General features: G+C 45.0%; 1 protein-coding gene across 1 annotated transcript; it reads right to left on the minus strand.

Annotated features, from left to right (window-relative positions):
* Window positions 1–643: 643 nt before the first annotated feature.
* Window positions 644–4,342, minus strand: LOC123134287 (putative F-box/FBD/LRR-repeat protein At4g03220). Its single transcript, XM_044553556.1, has 2 exons — window positions 2,206–4,342; window positions 644–2,118 (listed from the first exon to the last, which is right to left on the minus strand). Exon 1 carries the CDS (start codon window positions 4,241–4,243, stop codon window positions 3,197–3,199), a length of 1,047 nt encoding a protein of 348 aa, XP_044409491.1. The 5' UTR covers window positions 4,244–4,342; the 3' UTR covers window positions 644–2,118; window positions 2,206–3,196.
* Window positions 4,343–22,875: the final 18,533 nt, after the last annotated feature.

A 22,875-nucleotide genomic window follows, 5' to 3' on the forward strand; every position in this document is an offset into this window, starting at 1 on the left:
TATTATTAAGAGATGGCCATTTTACTATTAAGAGATGGCATTTTTATTATTAAGTGATGGCATTTTGGTTTTTAGCTGGTATTTTTTGTTTATTAAGAGATGTCCCTTTTTTAACCTGGATTTTTGTTTCTTTCTTTTTGTGTTCACATGGCACTTTTTGTTCATGGCATTCTTATCCTGAGGTTGGCAGTTTTAATGTTTTAGCATGACATTTTTCATTTTTATAGTTCATACAACATTTTTTTAATCATACTCATGGTATATTTATACATTAGAGAGATGGCATTTTTTATAAAGTAGTATGGCATTTTTTTCATAAGTTAGATCGTGCCAATTTAGGGTCTTTTTTCTATTGATAACATTGTTTTTGAATTATTATTTTTGTTAAACTGGGGGTTCACCCCAGGCCTCCTTCCTAGCAATCAATCGGGGCGGCTGAAATCGTTCGCTAGGAGCTGCTCCCCCTGGCGAACGAGATACGGGCGTCCAAAAATAATTACATAATAATAATAGGTCCATCCCCAAGACAAAATATTCCAACTCCTCAAGCAACACTCAGGCAACATTATTTTCCAGGCACAGTGCTCAGGCCTCCAACCAAACAGCCACCAAATGCAGCAACAAACAAATAAGTACACTGAACTGATCACATCCATGATATGAACAAATCCAATATATGAGATTCTTCTATTTCAGTCATTATTCATGATTCCGTATATACCCACTGTATACAATAATGCTTGGCGCTCAACATGTACATGTACAATGAATATGTATGCATTCATCTTCAGTCTCTCACGGACAGATGTGTACATTCCTCAAAACAAAACAAAAAATGTATGCTTCAACAGCTCTAATAGCAAGTCAGGTATCAGGTCACCTATTCCTCTACTCTTCTAACACCATACAAGCTCAAGTACACAACCAGCAGGGCATAAGCTTTCAATGATACCCAGTGAAGGATCCTCAGCCTCTGTTTCGAAAGGATCCTCAGCCTCCGAGATTATTATTCTCATCAATCTAATTCTAGGCGCCCTTGCCAATAGTTGTTCGACAACATAAAGTTGAGCTGGAGTCCTATGTAGTTGACTATGTCCATTCTTGTCAGAGCCCACATCAGAACGACCTCAACTTCTGGTTCTGTGTGGCAAATGCAGCCTTGTACACAGTAATTTTCCACCTGGAATGAGAACACGCGTAAGTGTGTTAGGAATGAACAGAGAAAATTAGATGCATGACTCCATGGGCAGTGCAAAAGCTTTGCCGTGGTACAGAATAAGCAAATGGCAAGATCGACAACTCTTTAATCTACTGCTATCATTTGTTTGGGAGCAATATAAGATCAGAGGTTCAAACACCATCAAGGAAATACCTGAGATGCAGTCATCATGATATCAAGATCATATTCAGGACATCAAGCATAAGCTTATATTTTTAAAATTCTACATCTTATAGACTGCCACTATAGATGATACTTCCTCTTTACATTACACAAGACAAGAAGTACAAAAACTGTAGAAGAAAGATATACCTGACAAATAGGTGTACACTTCATACTAACTATTCCTAATAGCTTCTTTTTCTCTGAAAATGAGGGATCACCCCCTGGCCTCTGTAACTATTCCTATTAATTAACTCGTATCAAGAGCTCAGTTTAATTATATCATAATGTTAAACCACCTTAGTGCTCTTGTTTTTCAAGTCGCATGTCCTTGGCATGTCTATGCTCTCCTAGTCTTAAACAGAGAATGGAATTTTAGTTCTGTTCCAACAGCCAATGGGCATTCTTGTTCATGCACACCATTTGACACCAGCTATACTGTATCACTTAAAAATCATTAGTATGATATGGTTCCCGAATATATAGTAAAATAAATGCATTGCTCAACTCTGTTAGGATAGTGAAAATGTTGAATACTAGTACATGACAGAGGGTGTGATTACCTGGTCTTGCATTTGGAATGATAGGTTCAGCTTTCTTATGCAATAGCACTTTGCGAGCAATCGCAATACACTTCTTTCAGACGCATGCCCATTTGTGTCTAAGGATAACACCAAGACATTCACGTCAGGGATGGTCAAGTCTCCCATCAAGAGAAGTGACCCTTCCATCTCCGGCTGATTCATTGCAAGTCAACAAAGGTGAGATCATACAAAATGAAAGGGAGAGTAATCAAATATACATGACAGGGAACCATAGACTACCTTGACATACATGTCTGCACCACCCAACATCCAGAAACAGAAAATAGAAGTAGTTTCAGAATTACCATTTGCCAATATAACATGTGAACCCAGTTAAACTAGCACACACAATTGTAAACTTCACTTTACACACCAAAGACAAGTGACAGTGACTTGAAGGCGACAAATAATCTTTTGTCGATAACTCAATGACTAGCATTAATTTTTGAATGAATTTTTCTTCACCGCACTTCAGAAATGAATGAGATACTGACTGACCAAACTTTGTCCAAGCTTCTTTTACTGACCCTCAGTGAATTTACACTCAGTAAAAATTTGAGAAACTGCATCAGCCTTAACTTTCAATCTTTTCCTTCTTCTTTTTTTCCTTCTAGACTCTCTGACATCTTTGAAGTATATACATATCTCAAAACCAGCAATAGCATACCCTAACAGACCAACAATGTTGCTCCTGAAGGATAATTGCACATGTATAAAAGTGCAATCTCAAACCACTGAAAGTGTATCCTACAACACCAACAGTGCTGTTTCTGAACTCCTATTTTCTGCTTTCCTGGAGGACATTTTCACATGTATAAACGTGCAAGCTCAAACCGCTGGAAGTATATCCTACAATGCCAACTGTGCTGTTTCTGAAGTCCTATTTCCGCTTTCCTGGAGGATACTTTCTCATGTATAAACGTGCAAACTCAAACCACTGGAAGTATATCCTACAATACCAACAATGCTGCTTCTGAACTCCTATTTGCTGCTTTCCTCGAGGATAGTCGCACATGTAAATGTGTACAAACTCAAACCATTGGAAGTATACCCTTCAATACCAACAGTGTTGTTTCTGAACTCCTAATTCCATACTAGTCAATAGTTATTTGTGAGCAAATCTCATGTTGCAATATGATCTTGCTTCGTCACAACGCAATTCAATCTCAAAGGCACACTGTGACATTATTGGAAGAGAAAATCAATTCTATCATATCTGGGCAATTTAAGTTCAAGAGGAGACTGTAAAAAAATGTATCCAAGAAAGAAGACTCACGCCAAGACTCATGTGAAGCTCCAGCTGATTAACTGCTGCAAACCGATTTAGAAACCTTGCACAAATCTGAGCCATCTGAAATTCCTGCCACCGAAGTGTGAAGATGGGAGGGGCTCTGAGCCTCCAGAGGCAAGGCATCTCTCCAAAGTGAACAAACTCTGCGTCATACGGCCCATCCCAGCTGAGAACCTCTAAGCTTTCCGCAGTAATGTTGGCAACTGGTATGGGCGCGTCATAGAAGCAGCGCAGCACCTCTAGCTGCTGTAGCCCTGGAGCCATGATGGCAAGCTGCTGCAGCAGCATGAAGTAAGATAGGTGAACGGATACCAGCGCGTTGGAGTTGATCAGCACGTTCAGGCAACGGGCCCTGTTCATGGTCAGATGTTGCAGGGAAGGAAACACCATGTCGTTGAAGATGATCTGGCCTTGGCATCGAAAATTATGCAGGAAGATCGACCTAAGCGCCTCGAAGACGCCAATTGGTGGCAACACCGGGGCAAGAAACGCCAGGTCAAGTCGAATCTCCGTGGCTCTGACAAAGCAGGGGAACTCCAAGGCCTCCTGGTCGTCGTCATCGACCTCGTCCGCCATGAGGAGGTCATCCAATGCCTCCTCCGAAAGAGCACGGCTGATGTCTAAGTGTAGCGGGCCAGTGAGGCGGGGCGCGGCGAGGGCAAGCCAGGCGGAGGTCTCCTGCGCGTCCACCTGATTGGGCGAGACGGCGAGGCGCTGGATGTCGAATGCGGCGAGGTCCTGGTAGGAAGCGAGCGCACGGGCGGGTACGGAGGGGTCGACGCCGTCGAAGTTGAGGTGGGGGAGCCCAGGCCATACGGCGCGCCATCGCCTGGAGAGGACGGTCGTCGCGACGGCATCCTTGGTGCAGAGGCGGAGGAGGATGTCGACGAGGAGGTGGTCGGGGAGGCGGCTCAAGAAATCACTCCCGCCGCCTCCGGGGACGGCCGCGAGGGAGCGCGCGGCGGCCTCGTCGCTCTCCATGTCCATGGGAGGGAGCTCGGGATTTGGGGATTTGGGGATTTCCCCACTCTCGGTTCTTGTTTCTTGAGGTTTGAGCGGGCGGTCGAATGTTGAAGGGGGCGGGAGGCTGATGAAACCTGCCGCTTTCCTTTTCCTTTTTTCTATAGGAAGAAAAATCAATGGAAAAACTGTTTTAGATATATGTTTTGCTGGGGATTTAAGCTAATTCAGCCTGTCTATAGGCTATATAGCATACACGGCTTGCTACGAATTCAATTAGTACAAAAAATAATTGATTTTGAAGAGAGATGCAAAACATAACCGTCCGTCGCCCATCCTCCTCCGCTCTCGACCTTGCCCCTCCGCGACATCGTGGCTACGCCCCGCGCATACCAACATCACCCCTCCTCACAACGTCGATAACATCGATACTCTTCACATCACGTACACGTTCGCTAATGCATGCCGCACAACAGCACATGCTCGTCGATAATCGGCGGCAAAACTCCACATCAGCGAAGGCTGGGAGTATTGTATACCGATAGGCCGACGAGAAAGTGTAACCAGCCCGACCATGGTGCCGAGTCGTGCTCGAGTAGGCGCGTGCGTACACGGCCAGCTTCACGCACTCCGATTTGAGCAGGTAGAAACCCCGGATGAGCATGAGGAGCCGAAGTCGGAGGGTGCCTATCGGTGAGTAAGGGTACCCGTCGGGAGGGTGCCTTAGAGGCAAACCCAAATTGTACTATTGAACCGAGTGCCTAGGAGTTCCCGAGTCACACGCCCGACCGCTGAGTAGGCGCTCATAAGAGCATCCCTAGCCCCCCCCCCCCCGGACCACTTTCTTTCCGCCGGCGGTTCAATTTTCTCCCAATCACCTCCCAGGGACCCGATTTCCACCGGATTGGGCCAAAAATTCATCCGGCATACCCAGGACGAACCCAACGCACCAGGGGCATTTGGGGACTCCGGCGCAAGGAAAAGTTCACGTGGGCCGGCTCTGTCAGCGAGCCAACTCCAGATTCGCGCTCTGTCGGCACCACCCGTCTGCCCTCCACGACTAGGAAGCAGTGCTCCCCCACGCCGAAATTAGCATCGGTGCCCCCCCCCAAGCGGCGCTATTTACCGTCGAAAAACGGTCTGGGGGCCGCCAACGGCTGGAGATGCCCTAAGGGGATGTGACCACTATTTCAAAGATCATGTGGTTATGGGAGATACACTGTCGGCGTTCTGGATATGGGGGTATCCAGACTTGCCTGCCTGCGTCCACTGTGTGGCTTCATCAACGGCCTGGTACGGCCCAACTTCAGCATCAACGACTCAAGACCCTCTTGAGGGGCCAAGCCTCGCGAGGCGGACGACGCCAAGACCACCGAAGGGATCAGCCTCCTCAGGCTGGCTCCCGAGGGGCGGAGAGTTCTATGCAAGGTGCACCTCACGAGGCTCAGCTGACGTGAGCCATGGCGACCAAGGCCAGGCGGGCAACAGGCGGGTGCAGAGCGCCAGTTTCCTCTTCGGTGCAAGGGAGGCAAGCCACAGGCGCGGAGTCCCGAGGAATCAGCCAAAAGTTTCCATTCTGGTGCAACAAGACCAAGACCGCCAGGACGGCAGGACGGAGGTCATCAGTGAGCCCACCGCAGCGTCACGACCAGGGTTTTTCGCAGGCGAAGATCACTTTAGTCAGGATAGGGTGTACTACTTGCCCCTTTCAAATCCGGCCGTTGTGGGATCCCTTCCCGCCAACATTTGGGAAGAGGACCAATCCCACTATAAATAGGACTTAGCCACCACCATAGAAGGAGATCGACCTCATCTAGTGTGTTGGGGAACATAGTAATTTCAAAAAATTTCCTACGCACACGCAAGATCATGGTGATGGCATAGCAACGAGAGGGGAGAGTATTGTCCACGTACCCTCGTAGACCGTAAGCGGAAGCGTTATGACAACACGGTTGATGTAGTCGTACGTCTTCATAATCCGACCGATCCAAGTACCGAACGTACGGCACCTCCGAGTTCAGCACACGTTCAGCTTGATGACGATCCCCGGGCTCCGATCCAGCAAAGCGTCGGGGATGAGTTCCGTCAGCACGACGGCGTGATGACGATGATGATGCTCTACCGGCGCAGGGCTTCGCCTAAACTCCGCGATGATATGACCGAGGTGGAATATGGTGGAGGGGGGCACCGCACACGGCTAAGGAATGATCCGTAGATCAACTTGTGTGTCATGGGGTGCCCCCTTGCCCCGGTATATAAAGGAGAAAGGGGAGGAGGGCCGGCTAAGGAGGAGGAGGCGCGCCCAAGGGGGGCAATCCTACTCCAAGTAGGATTCCCCCCTCTTTCCAAGTCCTACTAGGAGAAGGGAAGGTAGGGGAGGAGAAGGAGAAGGAAGGAGAGGGAGGAAAAGAAGGAAAGGGGGCCCGGCCCCCTAGTCCAATTCGGTTTGGGCTAGGGGGGGCGTGCGCCCTGCCTCCTCTCTTCCACCACTTGGCCCATGAGGCCCATTACTTCTTCCTCGTATTCCCGTAACTCCCCGGTACCCCCGAAAATACCCGAACCACTCGGAACCCTTCTGATGTCCGAATATAGTCGTCCAATATATCGATCTTTACGTCTCGACCATTTCGAGACTCCTCGTCATGTCCCCGATCTCATCCGGGACTCCGAACTCCTTCAGTACATCAAAACTCATAAACTCATAATAAAACTGTCATCGAAAACTTAAGCGTGCGGACCCTACGGGTTCGAGAACTATGTAGACATGACCGAAACACGTATCCGGTCAATAACCAATAGCGGGACCTGGATGCCCATATTGGCTCCAACATATTCTATGAAGATCTTTATCGGTCAAACCGCATAACAACATACGTTGTTCCCTTTGTCATCGGTATGTTACTTGCCCGAGATTCGATCCTCGGTATCCAATACCTAGTTCAATCTCGTTACTGGCAAGTCTCTTTACTCATTACGTAATGCATCATTCCGTAACTAACTCATTAGCTACATTGCTTGCAAGGCTTATAGTGATGTGCATTACCGAGAGGGCCCAGAGATACCTCTCCGACAATCGGAGTGACAAAACCTAATCTCGAAATATGCCAACCCAACATGTACCTTCGGAAACACCTATAGTACTCCTTTATAATCAACCAGTTACGTTGCGACGTTTGGTAGCACCCAAAGTGTTCCTCCGGTAAACGGGAGTTGCATAATCTCATAGTTACAGGTACATGTATAAGTCATGAAGAAAGCAATAGCAATATACTAAACGATCAAGTGCTAGGCTAACGGAATGGGTCATGTCAATCACATCATTCTCCTAATGATGTGATCCCATTAATCAAATGACAACTGATGTCTATGGTTAGGAAACTTAACCATCTTTGATTAATGAGCTAGTCAAGTAGAGGCATACTAGTGACACTATGTTTGTCTATGTATTCACACATGTATTATGTTTCCGGTTAATACAATTCTAGCATGAATGATAAACATTTATCATGATATAAGGAAATAAATAATAACTTTATTATTGCCTCTAGGGCATATTTCCTTTAGTCTCCCACTTGCACTAGAGTTAATAATCTAGTTCATAACGCGATGTGATTTAACACCAATATTCATATCTGTATATGATTAACATAGTTCACATCGTTATGTGACCAATACCCAAAGGGGTTACTAGAGTCAATAATCTAGTTCACATCGCTATGTGATTAACACCCAAAGTGTACTAAGGTGTGATCATATTTTGCTCGTGAGAGAAGCTTAGTCAACGGGTCTGTCACATTCAGAGCCGTATGTATTTTGCAAACATTCTATGTCTTCAATGCTCTGCATGGAGCTACTCTAGCTTAATTGCTCCCACTTTCAATATGTATCCAGTTTGAGACTTAGAGTCATCTGGATTAGTGTAAAAGTTTGCATCGATGTAACTTTTACAACGAACTCTTTTATCACCTCCATAATCGAGAAACATCTCCTTAGTCCTTACTAAGGATATTCTTTACCGCTGTCCAGTGATCTACTATTAGATCAAAATTGTATTCCTTTGCCAAACTCAGAGCAAGGTATACAATATGTCTGGTTCACAGCATAGCATACTTTATAGAACCTATGACTGAGGCATAGGGAATGACTTTTCATTCTCTTTCTATTTTCTGCCATGGTCGGGTCTTGAGTCTTACTCAACTTCATACCTTGCAACACAGGCAAGAACTCCTTCTTTGACTGTTCCATTTTGAACTATTTCAAAAATTTATCAAGGTATGTATTCATTGAAAAATCTTATCAAGCGTCTTGATCTATCTATATAGATCTTGATGCTCAATGTGTAAGCAGCTTTACCGAGGTCTTTCTTTTAAAGAATTCCTTTCAAACACTCCTTTATGCTTTGCAGAATAATTCTACATTATTTCCGATCAACAATATGTCATTCACATATACTTATCAGAAATCCTGTAGTGCTCCCACTCACTTTCTTGTAAATACGGGCTTCACCGTAAGTCTGTACAAAACTATATGCTTTGATCAACTTATCAAAACGTATATTCCAACTCTGAGATGCTTGCACCACTCCATAGATGGATCGCTGGAGCTTGCACACTTTGTTAGCACCTTTTGGATCAGCAAAACCTCCTGGCTGCATCATATACAACTCTTCTTCCAGAAATCCATTCAAGAATGTAGTTTTGACATCCATTTTGCCAAATTTCATAATTATAAAATGCAGCAATTGCTAACATGATTCAGACAGACTTAAGCATCGCTACAGTTGAGAAAATCTCATTGTAGTCAACACCTTGAACTTGTCAAAAACCTTTTTGCGACAAGTCGAACTTTGTAGATAGTAACACTACTATCAACGTTCGTCTTTCTCTTGAAGATCCATTTATTTCTTATGGTTTTGCCGATCATCGGGCAAGTTCATCAAAGTTCACACTTTGTTCTCATACATGGATCCTATCTCAGATTTCATGGCCTCCAGCCATTTTGCGGAATCTGGGCTCATCATCGCTTCCTCGTAGTTCGTAGGTTTATCATGGTCTAGTAACATAACTTTCAGAACAGGATTACCGTACCACACTGGTGCGGACCATACTCTGGAAGACCTACGAGGTTTTGTAGTAACTTGATCTGAAGTTTCATGATCATCATCATTAGCTTCCTCACTAATTGGTGTAGGAATCACTGGAACTGATTTCAGTGATGAACTATTTTCCAATTCGGGAGAAGGTACAGTTACCTCATCAATTTCTACTTTCCTCCCACTCACTTCTTTCGAGAGAAACTCCTTCTCTAGAAAGGATCCATTTTAGCAACGAATATCTTGCCTTCGGATCTGTGATAGAAGGTGTACCCAACAGTTTCCTTTGGGTATTCTATGAAGACGCAATTCTCTGATTTGGGTTTGAGCTTATCAGGATGAAACTTTTTCACATAAGCATCGTAGCCCCAAACTTTAAGAAACGACAGCTTAGGTTTATTGCTAAACCATAGTTCATACGGTGTCATCTCAATGGATTTAGATGGTGCCCTATTTAACGTGAATGTAGCTATCTCTAATGCATAACCTAAAATGATATTGGTAAATCGGTAAGAGACATCATTGATCGCACCATATCAAATAAAGTGCGGTTATGACGTTCGGACACACCATTACGTTGTGGTGTTCCAGGTGGCGTGAGCTATGAAACTATTCCACATTGTTTTAATTGAAGACCAAACTCGTAACTCAAATATTTGTCTCCATGATCAGATCGCAGAAACTTTATTTTCTTGTTACGATGATTTTTCCACTTCACTCTAAAATTCTTTGAACCTTTCAACTATTTCAGACTTATGTTTCATCAAGTAGATATACCCATATCTGCTCAAATCATCTTGTGAAGGTCAGAAAATAACGAAACTTGCCATGAGCATCAACACTCATTGGATCGCATACATCGGTATGTATTATTTCCAATAAGTTAGTAGCTTGTTCCATTGTTCCGGAGAACGGAGTTTTAGTCATCTTGCCCAAAAGGCACGGTTTGCAAGCATCAAATGATTCATAACCAAGTGATTATGAAAATCCATCTTTATAGAGTTTCTTCATGCGCTTTACACCGATATGACCCAAACGGCAGTGCCACAAATAAGTTGCACTATCATTATTAACTTTGCATCTTTTGGCATCAATATTATGAATATGTGTATCACTACGATCGAGATCCAACAAACTATTTTCATTGGGTGTATAACCATCGAAGGTCTTATTCATGTAAACAGAATAACAATTATTCTTTAACTTCAAATGAATAACCGTATTGCAATAAACATGATCAAATCATATATATGCTCAACGCAAACGCTAAATAACATTTATTTAGGTTTAACACTAATCTCGAAAATATAGGGAGTGTGTGATGATGATCATATCAATCTTGGAACTATTTCCAACACTCATCGTCACTTCCCCTCAACTAGTCCCTGTTTATTATGTAACTCCTATTTCGAGTTACTAATCTTAGCAACCGAACAAGTATCAAATACTCAGGGGCTACTATAAACACTAGTAAGGTACACATCAAACACCTGTATATCAAATATACCCTTGTTCACTTTGCCATCCTTCTTATCCACCAAATATTTAGGGCATTTCTGCTTCCAGTGACCATTTCCTTTGCAGTGTAAGCACTCAGTTTCAGGCTTTGGTCCAGCTTTGGTCTTCTTCACGGGAGTGACAACTTGTTTGCCATTCTACTTGAAGTTTCCCTTTCTTCCCCTTTGCCCTTTTCTTGAAACTAGTGGTCTTGTCAATCATCAACACTTGATGCTCTTTCTTGATTTCTACCTTCGTCGATTTCAACATCACGAAGAGCTCGGGAGTCGTTTTCGTCATCCCTTGCGTACTATAGTTCATCACGAAGTTCTAGTAACTTAGTGATGGTGACTAGAGAATTCTGTCAATCACTATCTTATCTAGAAGATTAACTCCCACTTGATTCAAGCGATTGAAGTACCCAGACAATCTGAGCACATGCTCACTAGTTGAGCGATTCTCCTCCATCTTTTAGCTATAGAACTTGTTGGAGACTTTATATCTCTCAACTCGGGTATTTGCTTGAAATACTAACTTCAGTTTCTGGAACATCTCATATGGTCCATGACGTTCAAAACGTCTTTGAAGTCCCGATTCTAAGCCGTTAAGCATGGTGCACTAAACTATTAAGTAGTCATCATATTGAGCTAGCCAAACGTTCATAACGTCTGCATCTGCTCCTGCAATTGGTCTGTCACCTAGCGGTGCATTAAGGACATAATTCTTCTGTGCAGCAATGAGGATAAACCTCAGATTACGGGTCCAATCCGCATCATTGCTACTAACATCTTTCAACACAATTTTCTCTAGGAACATATCAAAATAAACATATGAAAGCAACAATGCAAGCTATTGATCTACAACATAATTTGCAAAATACTACCAGGACTAAGTTCATGATAAATTTAAGTTCAATTAATCATATTACTAAAGAACTCCCACTTAGATAGACATCCCTCTAATCCTCTAAGTGATTACGTGATCCATATCAACTACACCATGTCCGATCATCACGTGAGATGGAGTAGTTTCAATGGTGAACATCACTATGTTGATCATATCTACTATATGATTCACGTTCGACCTTTCGGTCTCCGTGTTCCGAGGCCATATCTGTATATGCTAGGCTCATCAAGTTTAACCTGAGTATTCCGCGTGTGCAACTGTTTTGCACCCGTTGTATTTGAACGTAGAGCCTATCACACCCGATCATCACGTGGTGTCTCAGCACGAAGAACTTTCGCAACGGTGCATACTCAGGGAGAACACTTCTTGATAATTAGTGAGAGATCATCTTAAAATGCTACCGTTAATCAAAGGAAGATAAGATGCATAAAGGATAAACATCACATGCAATCAATATAAGTGATATGATATGGCCATCATCATCTTGTGCTTGTGATCTCCATCTCCGAAGCACCATCGTGATCACCATTGTCACCGGCGTGACACCTTGATCTCCATCGTAGCATCGTTGTCGTTATGCCATCTATTGCTTCTACGACTATCGCTACCGCTTAGTGATAAAGTAAAGCAACTACAGGGCATTTGCATTTCATACAATAAAGCGACAACCATATGGCTCCTGCCAGTTGCTGATAACTTTGGTTACAAAACATGATCATCTCATACAATAAAATATAGCATCACGTCTTGACCATATCACATCACAACATGCCCTGCAAAAACAAGTTAGACGTCCTCTACTTTGTTGTTGCAAATTTTACGTGGCTGCTACGGGCTGAGCAAGAACCGTTCTTACCTACGCATCAAAACCACAACGATAGTTCGTCAAGGTTAGTGATGTTTTAACCTTCGCAAGGACCGGGCGTAGCCACACTCGGTTCAACTAAAGTTGGAGAAACAGACACCCGCTAGTCACCTGTGTGCAAAGCACGGCGGTAAAACCAGTCTCGCGTAAGCGTACGCGTAATGTCGGTCCGGGCCGCTTCATCCAACAATACCGCCGAACCAAAGTATGACATGCTGGTAAACAGTATGACTTGTATCGCCCACAACTCACTTGTGTTCTACTCGTGCATATAACATCAACGCATAAAACCTAGGCTCGGATGTCACTGTTGGGGAACGTAGTAATTTCAAAAAAATTCCTACGCACACGCAAGATCATGGTGATGGCATAGCAACGAGAGGGGAGAGTATTGTCCAAGTACCCTCGTAGACCGTAAGCGGAAGCGTTATGACAACGCGGTTGATGTAGTCGTACGTCTTCACGATCCGACCGATCCAAGTACCGAACGTACGGCACCTCCGAGTTCAGCACACGTTCAGCTCGATGACGATCCCCGGGCTCCGATCCAGCAAAGCGTCGGGGATGAGTTCCGTCAGCACGACGGCATGGTGACGATGATGATGCTCTACCAGCGCAGGGCTTCGCCTAAACTCTGCCACGATATGACCGAGGTGGAATATGGTGGAGGGGGGCACCGCACACGGCTAAGGAATGATCCGTAGATCAACTTGTGTGTCATGGGGTGCCCCCTGCCCCCATATATAAAGGAGCAACGGGAGGAGGGCCATCCAAGGAGGAGGAGGCACGCCCAAGGGGGGCAATCCTACTCCAAGTAGGATTCCCCCCTCTTTCCAAGTCCTACTAGGAGAAGGGAAGGAAGGGGGAGGAGAAGGAGAAGGAAGGAGAGGGAGGAAAAGAAGGAAAGGGGGGCTAGCCCCCTAGTCCAATTCGGTTTGGGCTAGGGGGGCCGCGCGCCCTGCCTCCTCTCTTCCACCACTTGGCCCATGAGGCCCATTACTTCTTCCTCGTATTCCCGTAACTCCCCGGTACCCCTGAAAATACCCGAACCACTCGGAACCCTTCCGATGTCCGAATATAGTCGTCCAATATATCGATCTTTACGTCTCAACTATTTCGAGACTCCTTGTCATGTCCCTGATCTCATCCGGGACTCTAAACTCCTTCGGTACATCAAAACTCATAAACTCATAATAAAACTGTCATCGAAACCTTAAGCGTGCGGACCCTACGGGTTCGAGAACTATGTAGACATGACCGAAACACGTTTCCGGTTAATAACCAATAGCGGGACCTGGATGCCCATATTGGCTCCTACATATTATACGAAGATCTTTATCAGTCAAACTGCATAACAACATACGTTGTTCCCTTTGTCATCGGTATGTTACTTGCCCGAGATTCGATCCTCGGTATCCAATACCTAGTTCAATCTCGTTACTGGCAAGTCTCTTTACTCGTTACGTAATGCATCATTCCGTAACTAACTCATTAGCTACATTGCTTGCAAGGCTTATAGTGATGTGCATTACCGAGAGGGCCCAGAGATACCTCTCCGACAATCGGAGTGACAAAACCTAATCTCGAAATACGCCAACCCAACATGTACCTTCGGAGACACCTGTAGTACTCCTTTATAATCACCCAGTTATGTTGTGACGTTTGGTAGCACCCAAAGTGTTCCTCCGGTAAACGGGAGTTGCATAATCTCATAGTTACAGGAACATGTATAAGTCATGAGAAAAGCAATAGCAATATACTAAACGATCAAGTGCTAGGCTAACAGAATGGGTCATGTCAATCACATCATTCTCCTAATGATGTGATCCCATTAATCAAATGACAACTGATGTCTATGGTTAGGAAACTTAACCATCTTTGATTAATGAGCTAGTCAAGTAGAGGCATACTATTGACACTATGTTTGTCTATGTATTCACACATGTATTATGTTTCCGGTTAATACAATTCTAGCATGAATAATAAACATTTATCATGATATAAGGAAATAAATAATAACTTTATTATTGCCTCTAGGGCATATTTCCTTCAGTGCACATTGGGGGGAAGAGATCCATTCTCACCCGGCCACCTCACGAGCTCCCCTGAGCTCAAGAACACCTCACCTCCTGAGGCTAGTTCATCCACTGTACTAGTTCATCCTCAGCCCTTCGAGGCAATCCACCGAATACGCTGGAGTAGGGTATTAATACCGCAAGATGGCCCGAACCAGGATAAGCTGTTGTGTCTCTTTGTCTCTTTGAGCCCGACGCGCTAGGCTTAGGAGGATTGCGAGTAGGCACACCGCTACTCCGTTGCTGACCCCGACAGCTTCATCCTCTCATGCGCGTTACGTCCCGGCAAACGCGCAGGCTACTCTGCTCATGGCGCGTGAGCTCCTTCGCTACCGCCCGGTCGATGACTTCTACGAGGAGTGGCTTGAGCGGATTGCTGAGCTCGTCAGCGCGGCTGGGGGCTCCGCTGCACCAGCCCGCTCATCGCCTTAGCAGCCGCCTGCCACGGGCGAGTAGCTCACGGAGCTCCTCCACCACCTCCAGCCCAGGGCATCATCATCGAGCCAAGGTGTGTGGCACCACGGCGCGACCCACCGTGCCAGGCACCTGCACGGGGAAGAGGTGAACTGCCAGGTGGTGCAGCGGCCTCAAGAAAAAGCGCGTGTACTTCCAACACCCCCACGTCAAGCCCGCGTGCCGCCACAGGAGGTGGCGGCACGCAAGCACCAGGACCAAGCTCCACCTCCTCGACGGGCCCCCATGGCCACAAAAGTATGTCGTATGTTCACCTCGGAGCTTCGCAACGTCATCTGGCCGAGCAAGTTCAAGCCTGACCTGCCTCCACGCTACGACGACATCGTCGACCCTGCCGAGTTCCTGCAGCTCTACGAGCTGAGCATCGAGGCGGCCAACAGCGACAAGAAGATCATGGCAAGCTGGTTCCCCATGGCTCTCAAGGACGGCGCACGTTCCTGGCTCCTGAATCTCCCCGTCGGGTTGGTCTCTTCCTGGGAGGAGATGCGCGACCGCTTCATCGCTAATTTCCAAGGCACTCGCGACCATCCGCCGGCTGCGGGTGACCTACGACGCATCAGGCAACAACCAAGAGAGACCCTGCAGAAGTATATCTAGCGCTTCAACAACGTTCGCCTCAAGATCCCCAAGGTGTCGGACGAGGCCATCATTCTAGCGTTCACTGATGGCGTCCGCGACGTCAAGATGAAGGAGGAGCTCTCCATCCACGTGGAGCTCTGCACAGCCCTGGAGATGTTCAATATGGCGAACAAGTGTGCGAGGGCTGAGGAGGGGCGCCTCTCCCTCCTCGAGCTCCCCAATGCTGACCCAGAAGACAAGAAGGCCAAGGCCAAGGACATGAAGCGCAAAGGGCCGGTCGTGCTCTCGGTCGAGCCAGAGATGAAGCGCGGCTGCGACCACCCCGAGTCATCCAAGAGCAACTGACCATTCTGCGTCTTCCACAACGTCCACAGCCACAACACTAATGACTGCCAGGAGCTCAGGGCCCTCCGTGATAGGCGCCTCGGTCGACGCTCTGAGCGCAACGACCGAGGCTACGGTCGCGGAGGTGGCCGAGGTGGAGGACGCTGGGACGGATGCGACCATCGCCAGGAGTGGCGCGACCATCCTCGGGAGGACCGCTGGCAGGGCCAACCTTGCGAGGGCGCCTGGAAGGAGCAGCCTCGCGAGGATCGCCCTCAGGGCAATGCCGGTCTTCCTCCACTGCCTCCACCACCAAGGAGGAACGAAGATCACCACCAGGACGAGGGGGCTGGGGGCTTCCAGGAGCCCTGAGCCATTGCCTGCATCCTGGGCAGCTCACAGGCCCCAGCTTCTCATGACATCTTCAAGCAGTTCGCACGTGAGGTGAACGCGGCGCTCCCCAAACCCGAAGCAACTCGCCCGCTCAGGTGGTCCAAATGCGCCATCACCTTCAGCTCCTCAAATCAGCTCAAGTGCGCGGCCACTGCTGGCACGCTCCCCATGCTCTTCTCACCCATCATCAGCAATGTGGTTGTCACCAAGACTCACATCGATGGTAGAGCGGGACTCAACGTTCTCTCTGTTCAAACGTTCGATAGGCTCCAAGTGCCGTACTACCAGCTTCAACCAACCATGCCATTCTTAGGAGTGACCGACGGTTCCACACACCCGATAGGATAGGTCTACCTCCCTGTCACCTTCGGTGAATGTAACAACTACCACACCGAGCTCATCGACTTTGACGTCGCCGACATTTGCCTTCCGTACAACGTCGGGCACCCAGCACTGGCCAAGTTCATGGTAGCAATGCACTACGGCTATAACATCCTCAAGATGCCAGGGAGCGGCGGCGTCATCATGGTCGCATGCCAGGAAAAGAACGCGATGTTCTCTCTCGAGCGTGCCTACCAGGCCGCGGCAGTCGAGAACCCTGAAGATGAGGGCGGTGTCCTCCCTCCTAAGGTCGGCCCCAAGACGAAGAAGCTGCATCTGGGTCAGGGATCTCGTGAGGAAGCATCGCCCGAGGACTCCGCGCTGAGCCTCGCACCCCCGGATGGGGCGCCTTCGCCTATCGCATAGGGAGGCGTGCCCGACGCCCCCCTCAGGCTGGGCTCGGGGGCTCTCCTCGGGAGGGCCTCAGACCTAGCCAGCGTCACGAGGGAGGCGCTCGGGCACCATGTGGAGGCGCGCTTCAGCGCACGCTTCCCAGGAGAAGGCGTCATGCAGAAGGCGTCAGGCATTCAGGAGTTCATCAGCAAGGCAATCGAGGAGATTCAAGAGGCAAGGGTTCTGCAAGGCGATCTCCGCCTACGGCGTGGCGCGGCTCACTACCCTTGCGAAGGTAAGGAGTTCCGCGACTGCATCGACATTCTAGGGCTCAACAGGGCTGCATCTTGGCAGCTCTTCTGGTTGTCTCGTGTCGGCTAATGCAAGGGTCCACCCCACAGCTACGCCCACATGCCCTTCAGCCTACTGCTACGTCTTGAGCTTGCGTTGGTTTTCCTCGAAGAGGAGAGGGTGATGCAACAATAGTAGCGTAAGTATTTCCCTCAGTTTTTGAGAACCAAGGTATCAATCCAGTAGGAGGCTCCTCAAAAATCCCACACACCTACACAAACAAACAAAGAACTCGCAACCAACGCAATAAAGGGGTTGTCAATCCCTTCACAGCCACTTGCGAAAGTGAGATCTAATAGAGATAATAAGATAAGATAAATATATTTTTGGTATTTTATAATATAGATGCAAAAATTAAAGATGCAAATAAAAATAAATTGGAAGCAAATATGATAAGAGATAGACCCGGGGGCCATAGGTTTCACTAGTGGCTTCTCTCAAGATAGCATAAGTAGTACGGTGGGTGAACAAATTACTGCCGAGCAATTGATAGAAAAGCGAATAATTATGAGATTATCTAGGCATCACGTCCGCAACAAGTAGACCGACTCCTGCCTGCATCTACTACTATTACTCCACACATCGACCGACTCCTGCCTGCATCTAGAGTATTAAGTTCATAAGAACAGAGTAACGCATTAAGCAAGATGACATGATGTAGAGGGATAAACTCAAGCAATATGATATAAATCCCATCTTGTTATCCTCGATGGCAACAATACAATACATGCCTTGCAACCCTTTCTGTCACTAGGTAAGGACACCGCAAGATTGAACCTAAAGCTAAGCACTTCTCCCATGGCAAGAAAGATCAATCTAGTAGGGCAAACCAAAATGATAATTAGAAGGGACTTTCAAAGATAACTCAATCATACATAAAAGAATTTAGAGAAGATTCAAATATTATTCATAGATAAACTTAATCATAAACCCACAATTCATCGGATCTCGACAAACACACCGCAAAAAGAGTTTACATCGAATAGATCTCCACAATAAAGGGGGGGACATTGTATTGAGATCCAAAAAGAGAGAAGAAGCCATCTAGCTAATAACTACGGACCCGCAGGTCTGTGGTAAACTACTCACAACTCATCGGAGGGGCAAGGATGTTGATGTAGAAGCCCTCTATGGTCGATTCCCCCTCCGGCGGAGCACCGACGAAGGCTCCAAGATGGGATCTCGCGGATACAGAAGGTTACGGTGGTGGAAATTGTGTTTCGTCTGCCCCCTAGATCTTTTCGGGGTACGTAGGCTTATATAGGACGAAGAAGTACATCGGTGGATGCCCGAGGGGCCCACAAGATAGGGTGGCGCGCCCTATAGGGGGGGGCGCCCTCCTATCTCGTGGAGGCCTCGGCTGCTTCTTGACTTGCGCTCCAAGTCCTCTGGATCAAGTTCGTTCCAAAAATCACGCTCCCGAAGGTTTCATTCCGTTTGGACTCCGTTTGATATTCCTTTTCTTCGAAATACTGAAATAGGCAAAAAAAACAGCAATATGGGTTGGGCCTCCGGTTAGTACGTTAGTCCAAAAAATGATATAAATGTGTAAAATAAAGCCCATAAACATCCAAAAGGGGTAATATAATAGCATGGAACAATCAAAAATTATAGATACGTTGGAGACGTATCAAGCATCCCCATGCTTAATTCCTGCTCGTCCTCGAGTAGGTAAATGATAAAAAGAGAATTTTTGATGTGGAATGCTACCTAGCATAATTCTCAATGTAATTTTCTTTATTGTGGCATGAATGTTCAGATCCAAATGATACAAAAATAAAAGTTCATATTAACATGAAAATGGCGATACTTCAAGCATACTAATCAAAGTAATCATGTCTTCTCAAAATAACATGGCCAAAGAAAGTTATCCCTACAAAATCATATAGTCTGGCTGTTTCTCTATCTTCATCACACAAAGTATTTAATCATGCACAACCCAGATGACAAGCCAAGCAATTGTTCATACTTTAATAATCTCAAACTTTTTCAACTTTCATGCAATACATGAGCGTGAGCCATGGACATAGCACTATATGTGGAATAGAATGGTGGTTGCGGAGAAGACAAAAAAGGAGAAGATAGTCTCACATCAACTAGGCGTATCAACAGGCTATGGAGATGCCCATTAATAGATATCATTGTGAGTGAGTAGGGATTGCCATGCAACGGATGCACTAGAGCTATAAATATATGAAAGCTCAACAAAAGAAACTAAGTGGGTGTGCATCCAACTTGCTTACTCATGAAGACCTAGGGCATTTTTGAGGAAGCTCATCATTGGAATATACAAGCCAAGTTCTATAATGAAAAATTCCCACTAGTATATGAAAGTAACAACATATGAGAGACTCTATCATGAAGATCATGGTGCTATTTTGAAGCACAAGTGTGGAAAAAGAGATAGTAGAATTGTCCCTTCTCTCTTTTTCTCTCATTTTATTTTTTTCTTTTTTTCTTTGGCCTTCTTTTTTTTTCTATTGGCCTTTCTCTTTTTTTTTTCTCTTTTTTTTCTTTTTGTAAAGTCCGAAGTCTCATCCCGACTTGTGGGGGAATCATAGTCTTCATCATCCTTTCCTCACTAGGACAATGCTCTAATAATGAAGATCATCACACTTTTATGGATTTACAACTCAAGAATTACAACTCAAAGCTAGAACAAGATATGACTCTATATGAATGCCTCTGGCGGTGTACCAGGATATGCAATGAATCAAGAGCGACATGTATGAAAATTATGAAGGTGGCCTTGCCACAAATACAATGTCAACTACATGATCATGCAAAGAGCAATATGACAAAAGTAATGCGTGTCATATGAACGGAACGGTGGAAAGTTGCATGGCAATATATCTCGGAATGGCTATGGAAATGCCATAATAGGTAGGTATGGTGGCTGTTTTGAGGAAGGTATATGGTAGGTGTATGGTACCGGCAAAAGTTGCGCGGCACAAGAAAGGCTAGCAATGATGGAAGGGTGAAAGGGTGCGTATAATCCATGGACTCAACATTAGTCAAAAGAACTCATGTACTTGTTGCAAAAATCTAGAAGTCATCAAAAACCAAAGTATTGCGCGCATGCTCCTAGGGGGGTAGATTGGTAGGAAAATACTATCGCTCGTCCCCGACCGCCACTCATAAGGAAGACAATCAATAAATAAAATTGTGCTCCAACTTCATCACAAAGCGGTTCACCATACGTGCATGCTACGGGAATCACAAACTTCAACACAAGCATTCTTTAAATTCATAATCACCCAACAAGCATGACTTTAATATCACTACCTCCATATCTCAAAACAATTGTCAAGCATCATATTGATCATAGCATCCAATTCTTTTTCTATGATAGTTTTTATTATACCCAACTTGGATGCTCATCATTCTAGGACCAACTTTAAAACCATAGCAAATATCATGCTGTTCTAAAAGACTCTCAAAAAGATATAAGTGAAGCATGAGAAACTAGAAATTTCTTCAAAATTAAGACACCACCGTGCTCTAAAAGATATAAGTGAAGCACTAGAGCAAAAACTATCAAGCTCAAAAGATATAAGTGAAGCACATAGAGTATTCTAGCAAATTCTAATCAAGTAGGCTTCTCCCAAAAGGTGTGTACAGCAAGGATGATTGTGGTAAACTAAAAAGCAAAGACTAATATAATACACGATGCTCCAAGCAAAACACATATCATGTTGCGAATAAAAATATAGCTCCAAGTAAAGTTACCAATGAACGAAGACGAAAGAGGGGATGCCTTCCCGGGGCATCCCCAAGCTTAGGCTTTTGTATATCCTTGAATATCTTGAGGTGCCTTGGGCATCCCCAAGCTTAGGCTCTTACCACCCTTTATTCCATAGTCCATAAAAGCTTTACCCAAAACTTGAAAACTTCACAACACAAAACTCAACAGGAAATCTTATAAGCTCCGTTTGTGAAAGAAAACAAAACCACCACATAAGATACTGTAATGAACTCATTCTTTATTTGTTTTGGTGTTAAACCTACTGTATTCCAACTTCCGTATGGTTTATAAACTATTTTACTATCCATAGATGCATCGAAATAAGCAAACAACACACGAAAAACAGAATCTGTCAAAAACAGAACAGTCTGTAGCAAACTGTAACTAACGCAAACTTCTGGAACTTTAAAAATCCTACCAAAATAGGAAGTCCTGGATAATTTGTCTATTGATCAGCAGCAAAAAGAATCAACGCAAAAGCACATTTCTGTGATTTAACAAAATTATATTCTTGCGCGCAAAGTTTCTGTTTTTCAGCAGAATCAGATCAACTATCATCATAGGTTATCCTATAGGTTCTACTTGGCACAAACACTAATTAAAAGATAAAAACACATCTAGACAGAAGGTAGATGCAAGATTTATTACTAAACAGGAGCAAAAACAAAAAAACATAAAGAAAATTGGGTTGCCTCCCAACTAGCGCTATCGTTTAACGCCCCTAGCTAGGCATAAAAGCAAAAATAGATCTAACGGGTGCCATCTTTGGCACTAAATTCATCAATAGAGCAGATGGCACTAAATTCATCAATAGAGCACTTGCGATCTCTAGGGATTTCTCCCTTTTTAGCAATAGCTAATCCTTCAGGCAAAAATTCAAGAGATTCATTGGTAGCAAAAGGTTCCTTAACGATAGAGAAACAATTGGGACGAACACTTATGGATTTGAGATCCGCGTCTCCCTTACTAGAAGATTCACCCTTATTTTTAGGAACATAAATAAACTTGGCAATTTTAGTAGGGGGTTTTAGAGTGTTTTTTATGGAGGAAAGCGCGGAACCTAAGTTTGTAATGATATCCTCAAGTTTACCGATTCAAGCAGAGTCTAGATCTATTTTCTCATTAACTAAAGGTTCTTTTTCTTTAAGATTTTTCAAAGTAACTCCAACCCTAGATCCAAATTGGGTAATGTGATTATGAATCTTTTTATCCAAATTTTCAATCAACTCAACAGTGGCAATTTTATTTTCAATAATCTCAAGCCGTTGCATAACATGTTCCAAAGTTAAAACAGTTCCATTGACCAAAAGAGGTGGTGGGCCAAACAAATCTAACATAGCATTATAAGCATCAAACGTATGGCTACTCATGAAATCACCTCCGGTAGCAATATCGAGAACACATCTATTCCAAGGAGTAGTGCCTACATAAAAATTGCGGAGAAGAATGGAAGTGGAAAGCTTCCTAGAAGATTTACATTGAGCATTGCAAATTCTATGCCAAGCATCTTTTAAATTTTCTCCCTCCCTTTGCTTAAAATTGAGAATTTCTTGTTCGGGAGTGATAATAAGGATAGGAGGACTAGCCATGGAGACAAGGTAAACGAGCTAACACACATGCAAACAGAAAAAGGCAAGCGAAAAG

The sequence above is a fragment of the Triticum aestivum genome, chromosome 6B, assembly GCF_018294505.1.
Source record: "Triticum aestivum cultivar Chinese Spring chromosome 6B, IWGSC CS RefSeq v2.1, whole genome shotgun sequence".
NCBI classification, from domain to species: Eukaryota; Viridiplantae; Streptophyta; class Magnoliopsida; order Poales; family Poaceae; genus Triticum; species Triticum aestivum.